This window comes from Chiloscyllium plagiosum, unplaced genomic scaffold (genome assembly GCF_037043375.1).
Source record: "Chiloscyllium plagiosum isolate Xiang-an unplaced genomic scaffold, Cpla_swu_hap1 HiC_scaffold_21, whole genome shotgun sequence".
NCBI lineage: Eukaryota > Metazoa > Chordata > Chondrichthyes > Orectolobiformes > Hemiscylliidae > Chiloscyllium > Chiloscyllium plagiosum.
This window is the reverse complement of record NW_028270159.1, coordinates 19891723-19919502: the sequence shown is the minus strand read 5'-3', so window position 1 is coordinate 19919502 and position 27780 is coordinate 19891723. Positions and strand designations below refer to the sequence as shown.

General features: G+C 38.5%; 1 protein-coding gene across 6 annotated transcripts in view; it reads right to left on the bottom strand.

The window, feature by feature from the left end:
- The window catches only part of LOC122564877 (disabled homolog 2-interacting protein-like), a 699362-nt gene that overhangs the window by 207157 nt on the left and 464425 nt on the right, over positions 1-27780 (bottom strand). For all 6 annotated transcript variants that reach the window (XM_087998388.1, XM_043720268.2, XM_043720270.2 and 3 more), the window contains one exon: positions 3222-3340. In XM_087998388.1, coding sequence (XP_087854514.1) covers positions 3222-3340 — 119 coding nt within the window. The remainder of the gene's footprint in view (positions 1-3221; positions 3341-27780) is intronic.

The window sequence follows — 27780 nt, the reverse complement described above, 5'->3', positions numbered from 1 at the left end:
TCTTTCCTTCTGATGGAGGCACTCTATTAAAGCAGCATCCATGACAGTAGATGAAAGAAGGGACAGCAGTGAGAATTATATAGTATTAGTCATCTAGTTTGAACACATATGGGTCTTTAAATAAAAAAAAAGAAAAAAAATGATACAAGTGTACTTCAGGTGTAAAAATATTTTGCAGAAAAGAATGATTGATTGTAGTTAAAGCCTATATAACTTTTTTGTTGACCTTTACATGATTGCATTCCACATGCTCCACACTTGAAAATATATCAGTAACCATTTATCCTTAGCAATTGTCCAGATATAATGTAAATGACTGAGCTTACCATGTACTGTCAACAGCCTTATTAATAGTTTGGGTAGCCAGGTCTGTGGCAATGAACTCCCATTGCTTTTTGTCAAAAGATGTGAACTATTTTTTTGTCTGCCAGAAACAAGTGAATTGAGGAAGCAGCCATTTGTGCAGAGGTGAGTGAAGGGCCCATAAGAAGTCTTGAAAAATCAATTTAACAGGATTTGCTTTACAAATTATGCATTTAATCAGAATATTTAACATTGAACTAAACAATACAAGAATCAGGATCCTAAAAAGATGGCATAAGTGTATTCAGTGTGGTAATGAAAGAAACTTGCAATTAAAGTATTTAGAAATTGAAAATCTTCACCATCAGAATAAAATTAGATGTAGTGTTTTGAGGAACACATCATTCTTCAATAACTCCTGTTGACAAAAAAAATGTGTATTGAAACCTTACAGACCAGAAGGTCTCAAGTTTAAACACATGATTCAAGGTGAATAGCTCAATCTCAGCTGAGGTAGTAATACTGTACCAGTCTCTCTGATGAGACCTGCTGGAAAGCACATGAGGACACAGGGTTAAGACTGACTAGGCTCAGCTTTCATGCCCTTGATAAATTGCTATTATTTCACTGGTTGGACAAAAGTAAACCAATATTTTTAAAACAGCCTATTCAAGATGTTCTGACACACTTCCAGGGCAGGTAGGACTTGAACCTGGACTTTCTGGCCCTGTGGTAGGGCATTACCAATGCGCCACAAAAACCCAAAAACAATAGTTACTCAGGTGGCACATGACGGTTCAGTAAATACAGGTTCCATACTTCCACACAAGTGTAGCAGGAGGAAAGAAAACCGATGCTGAAAAAAATGTATAATGTATTAAAAGCGCTGATCAAAAGCAACTTAATCGAAAACACCCTCTATTTTTCTTCTTAGATCCCTCAAGGTCAAACATGCAGAAATACCTACAGAAGTTCCCATGTGAATAGCCATTCATCTACTAAAGCTTGAATTTCAACAAAAGAAGCATTTTATTGTATGGTGATGGGTTTTTGGGGATGGGGATTGGGAGAGGATAACTGAAAAAAATAAATGCAACAACTGTTGATGAACATGCTTAAAATACTAAACTAGGAATGTCACACATAACCAAGATATCAAAAGGAATTATTTTTCCCATCAAATTTGATTGCTAGGTTCTCTCTTTTGGAATTCCAATATTTTGCTGGATGTGAATAGGTATCACGTTGTTAAATGATGACAATTAAATTGAGACACTCAAATTTAAATAAGTTTGAAAGTCTGACATATAACAAATGACAAATATTAAGAGTAAGTATTATTGCTGTAGCACTGATGCCATAGTGCACATTTTATTGGGCTATTAAAATGCAGTTTAGGTTTATGTAAAAGGCAAGGGGCCAAAATTTGTTTCATGGTAAACAATAATTGCAACTAAATTAATAGGAAACATCTGTCACCAAATTTAGAATGGATTTAAAGTGTCTTTCAAAAGGCCAGTGCAGCAATTGTTTCCCCTTTTGTCATTTTAACAGACAGAGCATGTGCAGACTGGATGGGGTATAATTAGATTCAATTTCACTTATACATGATTTACATGAGTTTGTACTGCACTCATTATCAATTTTCTGCTGAAGAACTGATGCAAACATTGCTTCCATGACAAATCCTCATGCAATAGCCAAAGAATATCCATGGAAAAGGGACATAATTAGGTATCCATTGGCTACTGAGACCACAGCATTCTTTGTACATACGTATACAATATTTATTCCAACCAGAAAAATACATGTCAAATTTAAATATTTCAGTTATCCCATTCCATCTTAATATGTATGTGGCTGGCTTATTTATAATTTAACTTCTACTTTGTCCCTGAGTTAACGAGAAATAGATTGAAATTTTCTTAGTATATATGGTGGTCTATGCTGTTTGAATAAAACAGATGGCTAATTATTATTACTTTTGAAAGGGAATTGCAAAATTGACAGATTGGTTTGGCGGCCCATAATGTGTGGTCCGAGCTGATTGAAGCGGCCGAGTAGATCAATTACTGTGACCACATCACAGACCGTCGAGATAACTGAATAATAAATACCCTACCAATATGGGCAGTATCTCACTATTCGTTATGATGGCGTTAGAGAAAGAGCAGTAAGTACCTCATCGCTACAAATCTATTAATATAGTTGGCTGAAGACACTGTCGGATTCAGGACCATACCCCCACCTCCGCTTAAATAAAACACAATTTCACGGACAGGTGACAGACTGAGCAACTCTTCCTCGCCTATGCATAGGTACCTGGATTTGCAGGGGGAAATGTCGACTGATATTTCAGACATCCTTCAATCACAGTAACCCATCTCACAAGAACTCGCGGCCAAGGTACAGACAGAACAGATTAGCGCTGCATTTCACACAACCCATCCCTAACTGCAACAGTCAAACGTAGATGTTCAAAAAACAAAGCATATGTGTATGTGCTGAAAAAGAACAATAGCCAGGCAAGCAGGGTTTTTTTGCATTCTTCCGAAAAATAGCAGACAGTGCAGCTGTAAAAAATAAACTACTTGTTTAAATAATTAATTTCTTCCAAAATCTAGAAAAGCGACACATCACAATGGAATAGTACAAATCGCCACCATAAAAGCACGTCTCGTTTCACAGGAAGCAAATGTGGGAACAATTACGCTGGGAAAAGATCTTTCGAATTCCGCTGGATTAATGTTTGGGCTGAATCCTCGGCAGCTGTTTAAAATCATTACACCATCGCTAAGGAAGCCAGTAATTTGGCAACACGTCCGCTACAAAGAAGACATTTGTTAATGCAAAGATATTTGTACTGTGACGGCAGTGAAAGATACGGAGGAAGGAAAGACATCGGAGACGCTCTTTACCTTTCATTCTCCACGCTCCTAAATCCAGGTAAGATGTGCCGGAAACTGCTGTTCCTGTCGAGCTTGGGCTGGCTCTTTGTCCTTTTGATGGAACCTTTCAGCCGACGGCTCAGGAACCCCTGTTGGCAAATGACAAGAGGAGAGACTGTTGAGGCACTTCCGTCCGAGTGAAAGTCTGCGACTGGCCGGCACAGCCTTTGCTGCGAGCAGCGCGCATCGTCAGCGCCGGAGCACATCCCACAGCTGGGAACAGTGGGAAGCGGCAGCATTCACTGCATACTCCTTCTGGTTGCCTTAGCGACCACTAACTCTCAGAATAACTGTCTTTGCCTTGTGTGTGAGAGTGAGAAAAAGCGAAGGATTCTCAACACCTGAGAAACTTTTCTGCATTTAAAAAAAACTACAATACTAACATTTACCCACTGTTCAGGTTGTTACAAATCCTGCGTTAGTTAGGACAATATCTGTTACTTTTACGTAGCATGTTCCACTTGTAAGAAAACTATTCACACGTAGCAGTTCAATGTTCCATAAGTTTGTCTCAGCGTTGCAAAGCGAGAATAAATTGCATTTTATTGGGCTGACAACAAATTATTCTTAACTCCCCTTCAAATATGTGGTGAGAGAGTGACCTTAAACTAAGTGCCTTCACATTGGGACATAATTTTAAAATGGGTTCAGTATTACCATGCAAACCATAAAATTTTTTTGTTTCTAAAACTGAAGATTAAGAAGTATTTCCGGGTATGATAAGTATTTCTGCTAAAGTGCAAGAATTTTTAAGCATCAGTAAACTATAGATAAAATGCTAAATTGTCCATGAAATTAAGAGCACAATAACGATTTAAATCCGATATACAAATGTTGAAACACAACACACATAGGCTTATTAATTTAAATGCTACAGAAAAATTGGAAATAAAGACAAAGTTTAGTTGCAATGTTTGGCCAAAATGAGTTGCTTCTTCATTTCATTAACCTGGAAAATGATATCCAGTTACACAAGGGAATAAACTATTTAAAGGCTTACTGTCCAGACACTACAATGATAGTTTTTTAAAAAGGTGTATGTTTAATAATGAAAACATAATTACAGGTCTTTGGATTAATAAGATTTTTCTAGTTTACATGGGAAGTGATAGCATTTTAAATGAGACTGTCTAGTCATAACTATACTGTGTTTAAGTAGTAAGCTTTAGCTTTTAGAAACATTTAACAATGGATGTAAGTTTGCTTGCTGAGGTGGAAGGTTGATTTTCAGATGTTTCATCACCATACTGGGTAACATCATCAGTGAGCCTCTGGTGAAGTGCTGGTGTTATGACCCCCTTTCTATTTGTGTTTAGGTTCCCCTGGGTGGTTGATGTCATTTTCTGTTCTTTTTCTCAGAAGGTCGTAAATGGGGTCCAAGTTGATGTGTTTGTTGATAGCGTTCCAGTTGGAATGCCATGCTTCGAGGACTTCCTGTGCATTTCTCTTCTTGGCTTGTCCGAGGATGGATGCGTTGTCCCAGTCAAAGTGGTGTCCTTCCTCATCTGTCTGTAAGGATATTAGTGAGAATGGGTCATGTCCTTTTGTGGCTAGTTGATGTTAGTGTATCCTGGTGGTTAGTTTTCTGCCTGTTTGTCCAATGCAGTGTTTGTTACAGTTCTTGCAAGGTATTTTGTAAATGACATTCATTTTGTTTGTTATCAGTATAGGGTTTTTTTAAGTTCATTAGCTGCTGTTTTAGTGTGTTGGTGGGTTTGTGGGCTACCATGATGCCAAGGGGTCTGAATACTCTGCCAGTCATTTCTGAGATGACTGATGTCAGGGAGAGTGGCTAGGGTTTCTGAATGTGTTTTGTCTGCTTGTTTGGGTTTGTTGCTGAGAAATTGGCAGACTGTGTTCATTGGGTACCCGTTCTTTTTGAATACACGGTATAAGTGATTTCCCTTTGCTCTGCGTAGTTCCTCTGTGCTGCAGTGTATGGTGGCTCGTTGAAATGATGGTCTGATGCAGCTTCATTTGTGGATGTTGGGATGATTGCTTCTGTAGTTCAATATTTGGTTCCATATGTGTAGTTTTGTTGTAGATGCTGGTTTGAAGTTCCCCGTTGGCTGTTCACTCTACTGTGACATCTCAGAACGGCAGTTTTTTTTGTTGTTTCCTCCTCTTTAGTGAATTTTATGCCAATAAGGATATTATTGATGGTCTTGAAGGTTTCCTCTATTTTGTTTCATTTAGTGACGACAAAGGTGTCATCCACGTAGCAGACCCAAAGTTTGGTTTGGATGGTTGGCAAAGCTGTTGTTCGAGTCTCTGCATTATGGCCTGGGAGTATGGGAATAGCAGTTTTGCAGAAGAGTGGGTGAGAGACGTAGTCAAGGTAGCTGTGGGCGTCAGTGGGTTTGAAATGGAGATCAGCGGTGTGTCAGTTTCCAGAGATGGAGTCCAGTCAATCACCACATTCAACGCATCATCCTCCGACATTTCCGCCACCTACAATCAGACCCCACCACCAAAACCATATTTCCTTGCCCCGTCCACTTTCCACAGGAACCGCTAACACCGCAAATCCCTCGTCAACTCTACACTCAACACCAACTTCTCCACTACACCCAGTACCTTTCCCTGCAGCTGCAAGAGGTGTAACACCTTTCCCCATATCTCCTTCTGTCCAAGGCCCGAAACAATCCTTCCAGATTTGACAAAGATTCACCTGCATGTTATCCAACCTCATCTGTTGCTCCTCATGTGGTCTCCTGTATATCAGGGAGACCAAACAGATTCAGGGACTGGTTCACAGAGCATCTACGCCTTGCATGCATTAACCAACCTGACCTACCGGCAGCTATCCACTTTAATTCCCCTGGTGACATGTCCATCCTTGGCCTCCTCCACTGTCAAAGTGAGGCCAAACACAAACTGGAGGAACAGCAGCAGCTGGGAAGCTTACAGCCCAATTTCCTCAACATCAACTACACCAGCTTCAAAGTTCCTCCACCCCCAGCCTTATCCCATGTTTAGCCCCACCCCTTCTCCTCCCCTCCCTGACCTGCTCTAAATTGTCCACCTTCCTACTCACCTAACCACTCCATCCTTCCCACTGACCAATCACAATATCCCCCAACCTGCATCCACCTATCACCATTCCCCCAAATCTTCCCCAGCCCTACCACCACACATCCCCTCGTTCTATGTATGTCTGGGCTCCCTCCTCCTGCCTAGTCCTAATGAAGGGGTTTGGTCTGAAGTGTTGACTTTCCTGCTCCTCAGATGCTGTCTGACCTGCCTTGTCCTCCCAACTTTGAATTAACAACTCTGACTTCCAGCATTTGCAGTCCTTACTGTCTCCTGGTTAGATTCTCTCTTGTTGGAGATGGTCATTGTCTGATACTTGTATAGTTTGAATGTTATGTACACATATCAGCCCAAGTTTGACTATCACTCAGGTTATGTTGCACATAGATTCAGTCTGCTTTTGATCTGAACCACTATGACTGTTACTGAACAATCATCAGTCAGCATCCCCATTTCTGAACTAATGATGGTGAGAAGATAATTGATTCATGCAGTTGAAGATGCTTGGGCCTAAAACATTAACACAAGGAACACCTGCAGTGACATCCTAGAGCTGAGATGATTGGTTTCCTGCACAAACATCTTCTTCATGTTCGGTACGACTCCAATCAATTGAGAGTTTTCCCTGATTACCACTGACTTCAAATTTGATAGGGAGTCCTTGTTTCCATATTCTGTCAAATGTTGACTTGATGTCAAACACAGTCACTCAACTCCTGTTGAATTCAGCTCCTTTGTTCATGTTTGCAAAAGGATTTTAATAACATTAGGGCCCTGAGGAATACAAATTGAGCATCAGTAAGCAGATTATTATTGTATTAAATGCTGCTTGATAGCACTGTTACACCTTCCATCACTTTGCTGATGTTGAGGGTGCTATTTGGTTGGGTTGAATTTGTCCAGTTCTTTATTGGCAGGAAAGACATGGACAATTTTCCATTGTTGAATAAATACCCGTGTTTTGGCCATACTGAACAGCTTGGCTAAGGGTGTGCTAACTCTAAAGTACAAGTCTTCAATATTGAGATTGCTGAGATTTGGTGTACTTAGCATCTCAGTTCTTTCTTTATCACAAGGAGAAAACTAAATTGCTTTAAAACTCTAATGAGATGCTGAGGCCTAAGGAAAAGGCCTAGTATATCACATTGTACATTAATATTGCCTCTTGCTTTCTCTATTGGGTACTAAACATTTCAACTACCTTCACTACTGGCAGCAGAACAGGTGAAGTATTGAGTAGATAATAGGTATTTCATTGTGTTCAGTTGCACTAGCTTAAATTGATAATGAACTGCTATGAAATTACTTATGAAAAAAATGGCTGTGAATTCAATTCTCAAACTTAGTACTGGCTGTTGACTTATTGAATGATCCCCAAAAGAGTCATACTCTTTTTGTCTTCATTATACTATTAAAAGATGGATGTTAGCAACTCACAATGAATCATCTAATAATAATAATTTATCAAAAGGTGTGTGTAGAGTGAACTGATTTCAGAATGAACTTGTGAATAATCAATGCGTTCTGCAATCTGGAATCAAGGAGGGTTCATGACTTACTTCATGACAAAGGAAAGTGAGATATCAAAACGGCTGGAAGGAATTTGGAAGATGATAGAGATGAACCAATTACCATGGTTTATCTCAAAACAACAAAGAATAGGAACAAAGTCCTACTTCTGGAGTAAAAGCAGCCATAAACAAAAATAAAAAGGACCTCAAGGGTAGTAATTTCCAGATTAGAGTTGAGCAATGTGATAATAACTTCGGGAGAAACAGACCAACAAGTCAGTGTATGAAGGAAAAACAAATGTGGATAGCAAGGTTTTCAGTTTATGTGACAATAGTCTTGCGCCCCTGAGACGAGTTGCATCTGAACTTGACTGAGACCAATGTCCTAGTGGAAAGCATAAATGTGATTGAAAAGAAAGGGACACTCTTACAACATCAGCAACTGCACTATAAAGCAATTGGGATGTTTTGAGGTTAGGAAAGGTGTGCTACTTAAATGCAAGTCTTTTAACTTGCTTCAACTAACAAAATCTGGGGAGAGGGATGGATGAGAGGATTTGAGTAAATACAATTGCAATTTAAAAATAAGTAAAATGGATGAGAACAAAAGTCAGGGTGCAAAAACAAATGCAGACAGTGGTCGAAGAGCTTCAGCCTCATTCCTGATGAAGGGTTTATGCCAGAAATGTCGACTCTCCTGCTCCTCGTTACTGCCTGCCTGGCTGTGCTTTTCTACACCACACTCTTGACTCTGATTGCCAGTATCTGCAGTCCTCACTTTCTCCAAATACAGATAGGGGCAAAGGGTAGAAAAAGGAATGAGGATAGAATTTAGGAGAACTAAAATTAAGAAAATTGCTGGCAAAGTAGTACAATAATGAGTAGCCTATTCTCCTTTCATTGACAATCCCATTGGGAAGTGGATTCCACGCTGACTGCATAGTCCAGCTCTGGAGCTGCAGGCTCTGTCATTGGTGGCACAGGTGGTGTTTGAGGCTGGTGGATGAAACACTCTGGATCTTGCATGTTCTTTCTGCTGCTTACGCTTGGCTTCCACATATTCCACTTGGTGACATTCAAAATGTTTGCTGCCTTTGCAGTTGCTTCTTCTCCAGTTTGAGTTCCAGGGCAAGAACTCCTATGTGTCATTTGTTTAGGGAGGCTTTCAGGGTGTCCTTGTCCATTGCAGAACTCAAGAGTATAGCACTTGGTTAGGGAATCTTGTGTGGGCGATGTGTCTCACCCATCGCAGCTGATTGGGTATGACCAGTGTCTCGCTACCAGGGACATTGACCGGAGAGAAGATGTTCACATTGTTACGTCTAACCTGCCAGTGGATTTGCAGGATTTTGTGTATACAGTGCAAAGTAGTAAAATAATAATAAGCAATATATTAAAAGAACATCAATGTACATGCATGCAAAGCACAAACAATAAAGGATACAATGGTAAAACTTAATAGGGTGAGTTTAGCAAAGGGGCTTTTTAAAAGACAATTAAACAGAATCATTAATACAAAAGGATTTAAAAGATATAGTAAGTTGTCAGCACATAAGTAACAGAGAATTAAGATGGGGTTAGAGCCATTGTGAGATGAGCTAAAATTAGATGTGATCATCTCAGAAGGTGAATGCTGAATAGTTACTGGGCATCAATTTTCCACAAGACAAAACCAAAGAAGAAATTACAATAGGAGAAATCATCAAGGGCATTACTGTAACTGTTAAGAAACGAGGCACTAAACAAGTTTGAGGATATTACAAGCAGACACTTTCAAGCAGGAGACAGCCAGGGCATAAGTAGCTACAAATTAGATTTTTATAGAAAAACGATTTGTGTTCATGGCAAATGTAATTCCCATCTTCAAAAAGTGAAGTAGAACTGGATGACATAACTCTAGGTCAGCTAGTGACTACTGGTAGTAGCATGGCTACTAGAATCTTTGCTAAGGTATCAGATTTTAAAAAACCTAAAGATATGTATATATGTAAAAGGTGTGTGTGTGTGTGTGTGTGTGTGTGTGTGTGTGTGTGTGTGTGTGTGTGTGTGTGTGTGTGTGTGTGTGTGTGTGTGTGTGTGTGTGTGTGTGTGTGAGAGAGAGAGAGAGAGAGAGAGAGATATAAGGTATGGATTTGTAAACATAAGGTCATAGAGAAGCAACCTTTCTTCAAATAATTCAGTAAGCGCAATCCAGTGGATGTATTATTCATGGTCTTTTAGAAGGCCTTTGATATGCCATATAAGAGTTACCTAGCAAATGTCAAAGCATGTGAAAGCAGCAGAATGGATTGAAAGATGGCTACAAACCAGAGACCAGAGTTTAGGAATTAAGGAAGGGTTTCCTACACTGCCATAAAAATGGGAAATAATGCTACACAGGGATCTATGTTAAGACCATTATTGTTCAGCTTTAGGTAAATTATTTAGAATTAGAAATTGGAAATTTGGAGCGAAATTTGGAGATGTTAGCAACTTTGGGGTACAGGACCAGATCAGACCCCCTCAAAATATATTAAGGTAGCCTAAACCCTATCTTTGTCTTATTTTAAAAGGTAAATGTAAGGTGCAATACAATTAGTCAAATTACCAGATTTGAAGCAAAACACACTTCATTCATGCACTCTGGTTAGAACATTACAAAAGAAAAAAAAACAAAGAATTGGCTTAAATGTCACTCTATTAGAAAGCTTAAAAAATACAGTAACTATTTTTAATAAACTGTTCCAATATTGTAACATCTCATAAACACAACCTTGGCAAAAGGCAAATTCAGAAAAACAGATTATCTCACATGTAATCCCAGCAGCAGGAAGATAAGCCCTGCTTTTAGCTGTAAACGAGAAAAGGAAAAATAACATCCACTTTTTCAAAAGCTCAGCAGCAACTGCAATTGAAAAACTAAGCAACTAAAAATCCTGGTTCTGGAGTGCTTGACGACACTCATTTAGACTGCGTCTATTGTTCCAACGTTAAAACAAAATCTGTAAGACCTCACAAACTAATTACTGCAGTGGTTCTGTGGAGACTACTCATCATCTCTGCCTTTTTAAAAAAGAAATCAAGATAATCTCTTAAAGCAATAGTATTGTCACAGTAATCATGTGGAGCATGATACAAAAACGCAGCAAGTCATTTGTAGGTAGGCAGGTAAATGGACCTCAAAATGGAAAGTGCTAGGTGATTCCTTTGGTAGGAAGAATAAAGAGATCACTTATTCCTTGTAAGGCAAGAAACTAAATGAGTTAGAGCACCAAAAAGAACTGAGAATACAAGTATGTAAATTGCTAAAAGTAGTAACATCAGTTGAAAAGGCTATTAATTAATGCAAGAAAAATAGTGGGGTTTATTTCTAAAGGAATAGAATGTAAAGGCAGAGAGGTCATTTTAAAATTGGAAATAAAAAGGGTTTAAATTATGAAGCATTTGACGGGATAAATATACAGAAATTATTTTCACCTGTGGATAAGTTCAGATCAAGGACATTAATGCAATAGCCACTAACTAATCGAATTAAAAATAGGACTTCACTACTCCATTCACCACTTCTGCCTATGGATGTAGGTTTGCTCGATGAGCTGGAAGGTTCATTTCCACACGTTTTGTCACCCTACTAGGTAACATGTTCAATGGACTTCTGGGCGAAGCACTGTTGATAATTCCTGCTTCCTACACGAATACATGAACATCAACTAGCCACAAAACAAAATGACCCTCTCTCACTAGTGTCCTTACATACAGATGAGGAAGGACACCGCTTCGACTGGGACAACACATCCATTCTAAGACAACACAACCTGAGTCATGCACGAAAATTCCTAGAAGCATAGCATTCCAACCGGAACTCTATCAACAAACACTTAGAGTTAGACATCATCTACCACCCCCTGAGAAAAAGAACAGGAAATGCCATCACCACAGAAAATGATGTCGCCACAGGAAATGACACCACCAACCCAAACATATAAATAGACAACAGTGCTTCACCCGGAGGCCCATTGAAGATGTTACCTAGTAAGGTGACGAAACAGCTGGAAATGAACTTTCCAGCTCAGCAACCAAACCCACATCCAGAACCTCAACCTGAGCCATAAATCATCTCAAAACTCACTTCTCCCTAGGTAGTAATGTCACTGGACTAGCAATCCAGAGCTCCAGAATCATTGAATTCATAACAACAAATAGAATTAAAAACCAATCTCATGGTTATCTACAAGCATTATTGTAAATATGTATTCACTAAGGTACTTTGGGGAATGTAATCCCTAAAGATGTAATCTACTGCCTTTATCTATATATCAATTCAGGTTACACATTAATGTGGTTGACTCGTAACTATATTCGGAGCTAGCCAGCCAACGTGCTGAAAGCAATTAAAGATGGGCATCAAATGGTCATCTCACCAGTGATGCCCAGATTCAATGGATTCATAAAAACTTGAGTGTTTGAAGCAATTATAGCATTTAAGGAAAGTACTGATGCACATGAGGTAATAAAGCAAGGTGGTACAGGTAATTACAGATTGTGAAGAGCCTTGAGTAGAGTATAACGGCTTTTTATTCCTGATGAAGGGCTTTTGCCCGAAACGTCGATTTCGCTGCTCGTTGGATGCTGCCTGAATTGCTGTGCTCTTCCAGCACCACTGATCCAGAATCTGGTTTCCAGCATCTGCAGTTATTGTTTTTACCTAGAGTATAACAGTGGTCCTGTGCTGTAAATACTAAACAATACTTTGAATTCATTACAGAAATGAATTCATATGGATCTTTGAAAGAAAGTAACAATCAACCTTTTGTACTCATTTAGCAATCACTGATAGACAATTTGATGTATGCCAACTAAAATACTTATATTTGCAAAATTGTACTTTAGGAAGGTCAGGATGCCTTCTACTTTATTCGTTTTTTTTCTGTTAAATTAGCACAAGCACAAGAATATAGTGCAGAGAAAGCATTCAATTTCATCATATCAGTTCCTGCTTTAACAATCTCAGCTTCTTAATTTCTTCCAACTAATTAAATTCTCCCATTCCTTGGTATCTTTACAATAAATCTCCTCTGCATTGGTCTCGCAGGCTTTAATATCCTTTTTTCAAGACTGTTTCCCAGAGTTGCTCACAATACTCCAGTTCAGGCCTAACCAATTATTGATAAAGGTTCACTACTATTTTCCTGTGGGTTTTTTCATTTGATCACGTTTCAAGCAACACCCATATCACAGCATTCTTTGCACTACTGCGCCTAGTAAAAATGATGAGCCTCTGGATTCAACCACTAAGGAGCTGTTGGCAGTACCGGAGTGCCAGATATCTCACACAGATTGGATTGAAAGACAGGAATCTGCAAATTTCTTTCTGATGTTGTGGTTTCTGTATCTAAGCATGCGACTACCTCCAAAGACCAAGTGGTAGGCATCATGTAAAACAAGGTCTAGCAGGACAATTAATATCTGGATATATGTTAGGACCCTCATTCCATTGCTTGAACCATGATGCATTCATTTACTGGCTAAGCAATAAAAGAGACCGAAGGCTTTTGACTTCCCTCTGCTCAAGTCGAGATGGAAATCCCATTACACACCAAAAAGGAGGAGGTGCTGAGACAGGCACCCAGGATTGTCATCTGTCATATTCCAACTGTGTCCTGTTCATCACTTCCATCTACCAGGGACCCAAATACTTCCAACAGGTCAGGCTTAGGAGGTTGCATCTGCATGTGTTCAGGAGACACTCACAGTCCAGAGTTCACTAGTTTCAGACCGTCCGCACTCACCTGCTAAAGTTATCTGAGGCAAGCCAGCAAAGCAGTCAGCAGGCTTTCTCAAGCTAGGCAGCAATTGTAGCACCAATGCATAGGAGTAGAGAGACAAAGGTAAAAGAACAGTGACAGGTCTTTGGGTGCACAGGTGTAAAACTCTGCACAATCTGATACTTAACACATATGTCACTGCTTGTAGGAGTGTCCTGTGTTCTGTTTCAATTTGTTAAAGCTTCATAAGACTCTACAACGGATAATGAGGACAGCTGAGAAGATCATCGGGATCTCGCTTCCCTCCATTTCTGACATTTACAGCACACGCTGCATCCAAATGGATAAGTGCATTTTGGAATACCCCATACACCCCTCACACAAACTCTTATTCCTCCTGCCATCTGGCAGAAGATACTGGAAGCATTTGGTCTCTCACAGCCAGACTGTGCAACAGTTTCTTCCTCATAGCCATTAGGCTCCTTAACACAGAATGATCGGACTCTTTCCCATCTGAAATTCTTCGCAAGACTTTGAATTGCTGCTAGAATAATGTCTATAATTTATCATTCTTCTATTACACTGTAACTTGTGGGTTTTGCACTTCTTGTGCACTTTATGCCGTGTAAAAGTGTGTGGTTTGTGCTATCCATATAGCACCTTGGTCCTAGAGGAATGCTGCCTTGTTTTTACTGTATCAGTTTTATATGGTAGAAATGACAAAAAAAACTACTGTTTTCCTTGTTGACTACCTTGAAAGGCACTAATCATTATACATCTCACATTAGTGTCACATGAAGCAGTGCAAAGAATGCTGAGGCTTTCATTCCCTGTTTTCTCAGGGAGAAACATAACCTCAGAAATCAGGAACTTAAGCTGCAATTTTGGATTGTGGGAGTCAATCAAGATAGTTTAGCCCCTCCATATCTCTGAGATTTGAGTCCTAAAAGTGCTGCCCTTATGTAATCCAGTGCAACTCCATATTCTAATCAAGAAACTGAACAGGAGGTTATTGGTGCAAAGGGAACAAATTAACTTAGAATTAGTAGCAAAAAGAAAACTTAAAGATATCAAGGAAACATCCCCTCTAAGACAGGGATGCACCATAATTGGCTTATAAATCTGATGATAAGTGTGTTAATGCAAAGTCATTCACCCCCTAATCAGTTTCTCTCAGGCCTCCCTACCTCATACAAACAGAAAACATTAAAAGGAGTAGGCTTTGCCTCACCATTCAATATGATGACTGCAATTCAGCACTGCATTCCTGCTTTCCCCCCATACCCTTTGAACTGTTTAGCTCTAAGAACTATATCTAACTCCTTGAAAACTTTCAATATTTTGGTCTTCAGCGCTTTGTGCAGAAAATTCTACAGTCTCACCACTCTCTGAAGAAATTTCACTTCATCCCAGTCTTAAATAGCCTACCCTATATCTTTGACTACAATATCTGGTTCTGGACTAGCAGTCATCAGGAAGGTCTCTCCTGCATTTACCCTGTCTAATCTATGTTTCAATGAGATCACCCCACCCACTTGTTTTTCTGAACTCCAATGAATATAATTCTAACTGACCCAGTTCTCTTCGCATATCAATCCTGTCATCCTAGGAATAAGTCTGGTAAACATTTGCTACATTTTCTCCGTAGGCAGAACTCCTTTCCTTCGATAAAGAAAACAAAACTGCACACAATCTTCCAGATGTGGTCTTACTAATGCCCTGTAGAACTGCTGCAAGACAACCCTACTCCAGTATTAGAATCTTCTTGATATGAAGGCCAACATTCCAGCTACCTTTTTTCATCCAACTGTTGCACCTGCATGTTTCTTTTAGCAGCTGGTGTACATAGACACCCAGATCTCTTTGCATCCCTCCCTGCTCACTCACTCAACTCATCCAAATCAAACTGAAGCATCTCTGCATTTTCCTTATAGCTCATCATCCCTTGCATGACCCCAAACATGGAGATATCATATTTAGTCCCCTCATCTAAATCATTATAAATATATATATATTGTGAAAACCCAGGGTCCAAGCATTGACCCCTTGGTTCACCACTAGTCACTGCCTGCCAGTGGGAAAACGACATATTTATTCCTTTTCTTTGTTTTCTGTCTGTCAGCTAATTCTCTATCCATGTCAGTACACTATCCCCAATCCCTTGCCTTTTAATATTACATACTAATCTCTTACATGGGATCTTATTAGAAGCCTTCTGAAAATCCAAGAGAAATCGCATCCACTGGCTTTCTACTAATTACATCTTAAAATTTCAGCAGATTTGTAAAGCATGAGTTATTTTTCATAAATCCATTATTCAGTCACCCTACACCACACTATGTATGTACAAAGGTACAAAAGCATTGTGACTACATCACTTGAGTAATAATCTCAAGATTTTTGCTACTAAAGAAGTTCAAATCCCATCACAACAGATTGAGAATATGAGTTGAGGTTTGTGTAAAGGTCTAGAATAAAAAGCTGGATTAACAGAAGTGCCATGACCATGTTTAGCCTTTGAGTGCAGTCCAGGGTAGTTTACTCTGAGCTGGTCTTTCATTTCATAAACTGCTAAACAGCATCTAATCACAGAATCAAGGAATTCTTACAGCTCAGAAAGAGGCCATTCGATCCATTTGATCTGTACTGTCCCTCCGAGTGTTTGACTTAGTGCCAATGTCCTGCCTTTTCCTCATAATGCTGCACATCATTTTTATTTAAATAATCATTTACTGGCCTCTCAAGTACTTCATTTCAACCTGCCTTCCTCAGACCTCCAGTTGGGTATTGTAGACCCTAACCATTTCCCTTACATTTCATCATTTTGCAAAACACTAACACTGGGCCCTCTGGTTCTCAATCCTTCTATGAGCTCTATCTGTTCCTTCCAGTGTCTATCAAATCACCTCTCTGCCTTCTCACCAAGGAAAGCAGTGCCAACTTCTCCAATCTATCATCCTAACTAAAGTTTCTCATCATTGGAACTATTCATATAAACTTGCTCTGTGTCTGTCCAATGCATTTACATGCTTCCCATAAGTATGCAATGCTCTAGCTGAAGTCTAACTAGTGTTCTATGCAAGTTCATCATGATCTTCCTCCTCTTATACTCTATGCCCTTATTAACAAAGCTCAGAATATTGTATGCTCTATTAACAACTCTCTCTACTTGTTCTGCCACCTTTAATGACTAATGCAATATACCCATATCCTTCTGCTCCTGCACATCCTTAAGAATAGTATCTGCTATGTTACTTCACTAATTATCTGTCCAGTAACTCGCTAGGCATTTTGATCACATGATTTCTTGGAAAGTCTGTCTTCAGTTCACTGTTCCAAATTATTTTTATGGTGTTTTTCCATGTTCCTCATAACAAAATGCATCTCCTCACAATTCTCTGTATTAAACTTTATTTGTCATCTATTTTCCCAATCCACTAACCTCTCAATGTCCTTTGGAAGTTCTAAATTGTCCTCCTCACAGACTATAATTCTCCACAAACTTTGAAACTGTCCCCTGCATTCCAAAACTAGGTCAAAAATATATCAACAGAAGCAATTGTTCCAATACTGAACCCTGGGAAACTCCAATTCAAAGTCCCTCCAGCTCAAAAAAAAATCCACTAACCATTAGTTTGTTTCCTGTCCGTGAGCCAGCATTTTTTAAAATCCATGTTGCAACTGTCCCTTTTACTCCAAAACTTTCTGAGGAAGTCTGTTGTGTGACACCGTATTGAATTGCTATTAATAGAACAAAGAGGCCCATCACCTCCTTCTCAGGATAACTGAGGGGTGAGCAAACAAATGTCAAACTTAACAGTAACAACCACATCTGAAAAATAAGAAAGTTACCTTCATAGTAAATAGACTTGAGCAATTCAGACAAGCATCCTGAATTATACTAAATCCTCATTAAACAAATATTTCCAGTAGCAGTTTTGGATTATAAACTGTACCAACATTATTGTTGCTGTAGTTAAAACTATGTAATGCAACTTATGTTACATTTTTATTAAATATTCCTAAATCAAGCACTGAATCTAATTTACTCTAACAGTATGGCCATTCTGTTATGTGAACAACTTTACTTCACTTTGTACCAAATGATTTCAGTACATTAATGGAAGCTATGCCAGCAAGAGTGATTCAGTGGAAGAACAATCCATATTAGATTATAATAGGATGTTCACAATGTTCTGACAGGTAATTTATTTTGACCCTGACCTATTTATATTCTACACTAAAGTTATAATTAAAGTTATGTCAGTATATTTTATTGTAGCTTTTCTGCAACCACACTCAATATTTGATAGACAAAGGATATCTTGGGCTCCTAACTTCACCGTCTGTCAGTGCTGCTCTGTAGCTGCATTTCAACAAAGCAATAATATTTTTTGACAGTTATTTCTTTCTCTTTTTTGCCTAAAGCATTCTATAAAAACTTCCTGTACTCCAAGTAAAAATTGATGCAAATCTGAATGTATTTGGGATCTCAACTGATATGCTGTAATTGGGATTCCTATACACTATTTAATGCTAGCAATTTAAAAGTTTCAGTACTCCTTCCAAGTTGTCAACACTCCCAGCTCGATATACAATGTTACTGATTTGTTCTGAAGCCCCTCTTAAAAAAAACATTTCAGAACCAATAGTCAGGTAGGATAGAAACAAAAACCCCTCCCTGGGTTTTCCATGGAAGGATTATTGGGATTGCTAACCTATATGGTAATACTCAGGTTCAAGTCTTGGTCCCATTCTTTAAAAGAAAATCTGTTAGCATCAGTAAGGAAATAAATGAAGTTACGATCCAATCTGGAGGTAATACTGGACAAGTCAGATTTCAGAGTGAAACATGGCCTAATGAATCATAACTTTTTGTTCTTGTAATTTGGTTGCTGAGGTGCTCAGTCTCTCTCGTTCTCTCTACAGATACTGCCAGAATTGCTGACTATTTTTAGTTTTAACACCACTAGCTAAATCTTGGGAGATAAAATCTAGGCTGAATTTTAAACTACTGTTGGAAGTAATGTATGTATGAAAATGATACACATTTTCCAAATTGCCTAATATGGAAGTAAAATTAATACTGATAGGCAGTGAGGCAAAACCAGGGTAGTACCAGTATAAATATTGCAACTTGGCTTGCAATGACATCCCACAGACAAATATGGTCAAAAGCTAACAGGCTTTAAAAAAAGATTTAAAAATAGTTTGGTGAATCTAAATGATGACTATCCATTCTTGAACCTTCTATTGCCTTTTGTTGCTGTTTTCTGTCAATTTGGCAGGTTATCACAACCCCTAGATATTCTAATAATTGTACAACATAATATGCAGGAGGAGACTTTACTGTGATAAGTGCTTTTTACATAATGCTGTTGTTACTTGCATGTCTATGTTATCTTTTAGAACACACAAAAGGTCTTCAAAATGTAAACATCTCTTGTTACTGGCTTGAAATCATATACAAAAGTTTAGGAAATCTTAACAATGAAGTAGTACACTGGACAGAAAATGTTTAGCTTATTTTAATATTGTAATTAAAATGGTTTCTCCACTGATATAGGCAAACGTTCTGTTATGCTATTGTATCAACTAAATTAATGCTAATAAAATGGCACATTGCTCCTTAATGGTCATCATATCTCTCTTTGATCTAGTTACGCACTGGTGTCATAATTTTTAAAACAGTAAATTAAGTTTGAAAGCACATTGTTGCATCTATTCCAAATTAAAAATGATTAATTTTTCACTTTAAAGTTGGGCATTTAAAATTTATAGTTACGGATAATGAATCAACACAAAATACGAATCAGGGAGCAACTGGCTATTATTAATAATCAAGTCTTATCACAAGAGCATGTGGATAATATCTGCATTAGATTACTTCATAATATGAATTAGACAATTTATGACCCAAATTGCATATGCAAATTTGAACTAGAAAACAGCTTTTCCTTTTGCATTTTAAAAGTCTTAAGTACTAATTTATGGATTTTGAAAATATGTTGTGTTGTTAATCAAATAGTAATGAGGCTTGATAATTAGAATCAACCTTCATAGGCAAACTGTTATTCACAAACTACACTTCACTTAAAATGTAAAACCCACAAAATCTTGTCTGCCACATTGACAGTTTTTCAAACCTCTGGTACTTCTCCAGAATTCAAGGATTTTTTGGGAAAATTTCAGCTAATGTATCCACTCTCTCTTTAGTGACCTTTTTAGGATCCTAGGATGCAAACCATCAGGGTCAGGTGACCTATCTGCCTTTAGGCCCATTAGATGGTCTAATATTACTTCGCTAGTGATGGTGATGGTAGTTAATTCCTCCCCATATAATTTAAAATTAATGGGATATTTGGATAATCATCCATTGTAAAGAGAGATGCAAAATATCTTTTTAACTCCTCTGCCATTCCTTTGTTCACCATAAATGTATCTCTGATTCATTTTCTGAGGGACCTATATTAACTTTGACTTCTCGCTTTTTTATATATATATAAGAAACTCTTATTGTTAGTTTTATTTTTCTAGCGAGATTTCCCTCAGTGTATTTTCTGCCTTTATTATCTTTTTTTGTCCTTCGTTGCTGGATTCTGAATTTATCCAAGGCTATCACTGACTTTTGCTTCCTTATATTTGCTTTCTCTTTCAACTTAAAACTCTGTTAGCCATGGTCAGTGAATCCCTTTCTTAGAATCCTATATTTTTGCTAGGAGTGATGACTTCCCTCCTTAACTGTCTGCCATATTGTCATTCCTGCTAATCTCTCCACTGAGTTCAGTTGAGCTAATTCTATGCTCATTCCTATTATTTAAGTTAAAACAAGTTTCTCACTCTTGAAACTGAGTATTAAATTCTATGATCACTATTTTCTTGGGAATCTTTTACTCTGAGGTCATTTATTAAACATAAGTTGAAACGATATAGGAGCAGAATTAGGCCATTTGGCCCATCGAGTCTGCTCCGTCATTCGATCATGGGTGATATGCTTCTCACCTCCATTTTTCTGTCTTCTCCCCATAACCCTTTAACCCATTATCAATTAAAAATCTGTCAAACTCCTCCTTAATTTCACTCACTGTCCTGGCATCCAATGCACTTTGGGATAGCAAATTCCACAGATTCACAACCCTTTAGGAGAAGTAGTTTCTCCTCAACTCTGCTTTAAATTTGTTACCCCTTAACCTTAGGGCGGCATGGTGGCTCAGTGGTTAGCACTGCTGCCTCACAGCACCAAGGTCCTAGGTTCGACTCCAGCCTCAGGTGACTGTGTGTGTGGAGTTTGCACATTCTCCCCGTGTCTGTGTGGGATTCCTCCCGGATGCTCTGGTTTCCTCCCACAGTCCAAAGATGTGCGGGTCAGGTGATTTGGCCATGCTAAATTGCCCAAAGTGTTAGGTGCATTAGTCGGAGGGAAATGGGTCTGGGTGGGTTACTCTTCGGAGGGTCAGTGTGGACTGGTTGGGCTGAAGGGCCTGTTTCCACGCTGTAGGGAATCTAATCTAATCTAAAACTGTGACCTCTCGTCCCAGAATGCTCCACGTCTATTTTATCCATATCTTTTATCATCTTGAATATCTCAATTTGATCTCCCCTCATGCCTCATTGCCAGATCCAAGATAGCCTGCTCCCTGGTTGACTCTATGACATATTGCTCTCGAAACTATCCCTAATATATTCTATGAATCTGTTGTTGTAGCTACCCTTTCCAATTTGATTAACCCAATCAACAAGATTAAAGTCACCTGTAAATATTGCCTTATTCTTTTTACTTGTTCCTGTGATTTATAGCCTTTTCTACAGAGTGGTTACTGTTTGGAAGTCTGTACACTACTCCTACCAATGCCTTCTTTCCTTTTTTTAAGTTACTGTGATGGTCAGTCACTGAACATATTCATAGGAGAATGCCAATATTTCATTAATAGAAAAATCGAATTTATTATGCAAAAATAGAAAATGTACCAAGTTCCATATAAAAGATAATTTGCAAAGATCTTAACATAAACAGCAAACAGACCCAACTCTGTTTCCCAGCGATATCATTCCTATCTTCACTCTTTAATTTCTTATTCATCTGATAAGATTGCAAGCATTTCCTTTTTGGTGATTTCTTCATATTCACCAAATGTGATTTTCTCCATGACTGTCTCTCCCAGAGACAAACCGACACAGGCAAACTCACTGAGTTTTCTCACAGAACTCCAAGAAAAATAAAGGACTGCTAAAACAGCATAATAATTCTTTCCAGCCCTTATCACCTGGAGACTGACAAAAGCTACATTGCCCTTCTGGGGGAATAGATGTTTTCTTTTGAACTGCAACCTTCTTCTGGATTCTTACCGCCCTTTTCTGTGGGTCACAAAAAGCTCAACTTATTTTAAAAAATGGCTAAGACCAACCCACAGCAGGCTAAAACAAAAGGCAAGTAGTTTCATCTTCCATTATCAACAAACCCTTTAAAAATGTTGTGGTTCTGTTCGCCGAGCTGGGAATTTGTGTTGCAGACTTTTCATCCCCTGTCTAGGTGACATCCTCAGTGCTTGGGAGCCTCCTGTGAAGCGCTTCTGTGTTGTTTCCTCCAGCATTTATAGTGGTTTAACCCTTTAAAAATCCCAAGTCTATATCTACATCTTCATCAAGAAACTGATCAGTCCTTCTTTGGGACATGCCAAATGAATACCAAACTTTGTTGAAAACTGAGATATATAATGTTACAGACAAACAAGTGAACAAACAAGGGTGGAAGTGTCACCCACCTCCCCCTTCAGTGTTGAGATAACAACTAGTAAAACAGCCAAATTCAGTGAGAATAATTTTCTTAATAATATAGTGACTTCTGACGATCTGGAAGACCCTGGGCTTTAGAAGAATCTATACAAATTTTCAAAGGGGAATTGGATATATACTTGAAAAATAAAGAAAAAATTGCAGAGCTATGGAGGAACTGCAACTATTTTGCCACCAGTTGGGTTATTTTCACAAGAGCACAATCTGTTGACTGGCCTTGTTTAGTGCTCCAAGATTTAACAAACTATTACCAGTACTTTTTCCATTTACTTACAATTTGATTTTTCAATTTGATTGATACTTTTTAATCATGTAGCTGATAATCACATGTTTAACAGAAGAAAGGAAAAACAATTTTGAATGTTATTCAATTATCCATATGTTCAGATTCATTAGAAAAATTAGATAGCTAAAATTATATTTAAATACATTAAAAGTGAATATCATTGTAGATTATTTCAATTTTTTGAAAATTCTGTCTTATCATTATCCATTTATATCCTTGTGTAATAACATACTGGGCGAGTTTCTAAATATATTTCAATTTATACATGAGAGAATCAGGACTCACTAACCTACAAATTAGAACTTTGAGTAAGCTATAGTCCATTAAATGCCTCATGAAATAGTTGCCACATAGAATACAATCCACTGTGCTGATGTATTACAATCAAATCTGAATAGGCCATTAAATTTGTCACTGATGTTTAGGTTATTAACTCACGTTTCCTGTAGGACTTTGCAGCAATGCAACAATAGTTTGCCAGGTCTTTTGATTAGTATCAATGACTGCTAAGCCTTGTAGTTCTGGCTGCCCTTTTGGAAGGAATGTATCATAGTATTATGTTGGTCAGTTGAGTTCATTAATATACTTTGTCATATTGTTATCTTAAAATGCAGTAAACTTGATTGCTTAATAGTCATAGAGTCAGAGATGTACAGCACGGAAACAGACCCTTCGGTCCAACTTGTCCATGCCGACCAGATATCCCAATCCAATCTTGTCCCACCTGCCAGCACCTGGTCTATATCCCTCCAAACCCTTCCTATTCATATACCCACCCAGATGCCTTTTACATGTTGCAATTGTACTAGCCTCCACCACTTCCTCTGGCAGCTCATTTCATACACGTACCGCTCTCTGCGTGAGAAAGTTGCCCCTTAGGTCTCTTTTATATCTTTCCCCTCTCACCCTAAACCTATGCTCTCGAGTTCTAGACTCCCTGACCCCAGGGAAAGACTTTGCCTATTTACCCTATCCATGCCCCTCATAATTTTGTAAACCTCTATATAGGTCAGCCCTCAGCCTCCGAAGCTCCAGGGAAAACAGCCCCAGCCTGTTCAACCTCTCCCTATACCTCAAATCCTCCAACCCTGGCAACATCCTTGTAAGTCTTATCTGAACCCTTTCAAGTTTCACAACATCTTTCCGATAGGAAGGAGACCAGAATTGCATGCAATATTCCAACAGTGGCCTAAGCAATGTCCTGTTACAGCTGCAACATGACCTCCCAACTCCTATACTCAATAATCTGACCAATAAAGGAAAGCCTTCTTCACTATCCTATCAACCTGTGACTCCACTTTCAAGGAGCTATGAACCTGCACTCCAAGGTCTCTTTGTTCAGCAACACTCCCTAGGACCTTCCCATTAAGTATATAAGTCCTGCTACTTGCTTTCCCAAAATACAGCACCTCACATTTATCTGCCACTTCTCAGTCCATTGACCAATCTGATCAAGATCCCATTCTAATCTGAGGTAACCTTCTGTGCTGTCCACTACACCTCCAATTTTGGTGTCATTTGCAAACTTACTAACTATACCTCTTATGAGGACGGGAAAAAGTTTTGGCTGGAACAGCTGCTCCTTTTTTGAGGTATTTTAGGTGTTGGAGGTAATTTCCTCGAATTCCAGGATCTGCAATTACTGGTTTATATGCTGTTGCATTAATCTTCCCAATACATCTTCAAAAATCTTCAAGCTTACTCCCAATTTATTCTATATTTCCATGTGTCAATGCAATAACTACATTTTCTACATGAAAGCAAAGTTAATCTATTTTATGAGCATCAATTTAATTTCAGACTGACCATTAAAATTTCATTTGCATACTGGATATTGGAAACTGGAAATGAATTGGAATTGAGTATTTGCAAATTGGAACTGATCATTTGTTAATTATTTGTTGAACTGACATCAACTGACTGATTTTTAAAAAATGTTTTTATCCATTGTTTAGTAGTATAGATTATTTCCATACATTGGAGGTGATCATGGATGATTCCACAACCACAAATGTTCAATCCTTTTTCCAATATCATTGTTGTTCATAAATCAATTTTGGTATATCAGCAGCATAACATTCCCAGGGTACAAGCAACTTGGCATAACACAAAACTATTCATAGCAGTATTCCACAATACAAATCCATACTTGCTCTTTCAGAAACAAATCAACTGTCAGTATTTTGTTTGAAGCATAACATCCTTGGACTACAATCATTTTCTATAACGACGGAATCAGTTCTGAGACATCTCAGCAATCTATAGATTTGGAGGGTCACTTAAGGTTAGGAATTATTCTTGGCAATATTAGTAGATATTTGTTTTCCTATTCATTCAGGCATTTCCATGACTGCTACTTTTCAGAAGCATTAACCAGTTTTATACGCTGTCCTTTCTAAGGTGCTAACAGGATATACCATATATCACATCATAGATGTTTAGATATTTCTGTTCTCCTAATTTTCCAAGGTTATCAAATAAAATTCACAAATCTTGTGATTAAAACAGTCTGCGCTTACATTTAACTAGTGCTTGGAGTATTCACTCTGGACTCAGATTTACACAGTAGAACCTGATTAACATTTAAAAGATGACAATTATGTTCAAGAGGCCATGAATAATCATTACTAAAAAGTAAGTAATGTCATCATGAACTCAAACCCAACTAAGTCAGAGACTTTTCTGATAAGGTTTAACAAGTTTCTTAATTTTTTTGTGTACATGCTTCCAATTAATATATTCATAAGTATATATAGAGTCATAGAGTTGTACAGCATGGAAACAGACACTTCAGTCCAACTCATCCATGCCGACCAGATATCATTAATTAATCTACTCCCGTTTGCCAGCATTTGGCCCATATCCCTCTAAACCCTTCCTATTCATATACCCATCCAAATGCCTTTTTAAATGTTATAATTGTACTAGCCTCCACTTCATCTGGCAGTTCATTCAATACACACACCACTCTCTGCATGAAAAAAGTTGCCCTTTTGGTCCCTTTTAAATCTTGCACCACTCATCTGACACCTATGAAACCTCTAGCTTAGGACTCCTCAATCCTGGGGAAAAGACCTTGGCTATTCACCCTATCCATCCCCTCATGATTTTACAAACCTCTATCAGGTCACCCCTCAGCCTCCAATGCTCCAGGGGAAATAGCCTCAGCTTATTCAGCCTCTCCCTATAGCTCAAACCATCCAACCCTGGCAACAGCCTTGTAAATCTTTTCTGAACCCTTTCAAGTTTCACAACATCTTTCCTATAGTAGGGAGACCAGAACTGAATGCCATATTCCACAAGTGGCTGAACCAATGTCCTACACAACTGCAACATGACCTCCCAACTCCTATACTTAATGCACTGGCCACGAAGGTAAGTGTACCAAATACCTTCTTCTACCTGTGACTCCACTTGCAAAGAACAATGAATCTGCACTCCAAGGTCTCTTTGTTCAGCAACATTCCCAGGACCTTACCATTAAGTGTATAAGCCCTGCCCTGATTTGCCTTTCCAATATACAGCCCCTCACATTTATTGAAAAGTGGCAGGTGGAGTTTAATTTCAAGTCTATCGGTCCAGCTGATCAAGGTCCTGTTTTATTCTGAAGTAACCTCCTTTGCTGTGCACTACACCATCAAATGCAAACCTACTAGCCTTACCTCTATTATTCACATCCAAATCATTTATATGTATGAGAAAAAGCAGCGGACCTAGCACCGATCCTTGCGACACACCATTGATCCAGGCCTCCAGCCTGAAAAACAACCCTCCCCCACCATCCTCTGTCTCCTATCTTCAAGCCAATTTTGTATCCAAGCTTCTAGCTCTCCCTGGATCTAACCTTGCTAACCAGGCTACCATGCGGAACCTTGTCTAAACACCTTGCTGGTGTAATGTTGAATACAAACTTCACTCTAGCATATGAGTGAAGAGATTGACGTTTAAGTGAAGTACTGAGGGAGTGCTGCATTGTTTCAAGCACTGTCTGCCCACGTGGTCATATTAGGTTCCAACACCCTGGGCTAGATTTTCATGCAACAGGGGAGATTCCACAAAGATGTTAAAACAGCAGCTGATACCCAATTTTAGGACTCTTGACCCTATTGCAAGTTTCCGATTTTCACTGGTGCTGCTTAATACACACACTGTTTCGGGTGATCATATTCTTCACTCCTAACTGGGCTGACTCCATTGACCACAGCCTAAGTCTCCTGCAATTTTCATCAAGTCGAACCAGATTTTTAAAGAACTTGTACTTCACAACCCTCAGAGGTGAGCCATAGGGTGAATGAAGGAACATTTTAAAACATAAGTTTTATAGGTCTTAAACAAAGCTAAGGTTGCGATCAAACCTACCCCAAGCCCCACAAACTATATATGCCAAACTATGCCTCTCCAGCCAACAGAAAATAGAGATAATTGAAATAGCTAACCATTAGGTGGCACTCTCTATCCACAGTGACAATTTCCCAAAAATAATGATTGTTAACAGATCTAAATTGTGACGTGTTTGCAATGAATAGTAATTTAAATTAAAAAGAAATGCCCTTTTGAACTGTTACATTGAGTTGACTACATAATAGACCAAGCAGACTACACAGTCAGTGTTAACAAAAGCTGGTGTCAGCTCTAAATTAGCTAAAACAGTTTACTGTAATTTGAATATGAAGTCTCTCAAATTAAATTTAGGGAGGAGATTTGGAGCCGTTTCTAGGCCATGATTTATTTATCACCAGAATAAGGAGATCTCCAAGAAACTTTTATACATTAGTTTTTATCTTTTTTGTTATGTCAGGTTCTAATCTTGAAACTAAACTGAAATGCAAGGTGCTGACTAGAACTCAATTTTCTTGGCCTGATGACAAATATGGCATCACTCAGTCAGAATTATGCTCTGGTATATCTTTGTTCTCAGCAGATCTCAAACTTGGAATTCAGTACATTTTTATATCATGTAGCACAAAATTTTTATTGGGTAGATAACGCCATTCCGCCTGTTATTTATATTTTAGCTTTCCAAATAAGCACCATGGCTTAGGGCTATCATTCACTGCTTTCCCAGTAACCTCGCACATTATTTATATTTAAATATCATCTAATGACCCCCTAAATGGCTTGATTGAACCTGTCTCCACCACACTTCCAGCCAGTTCATTTCT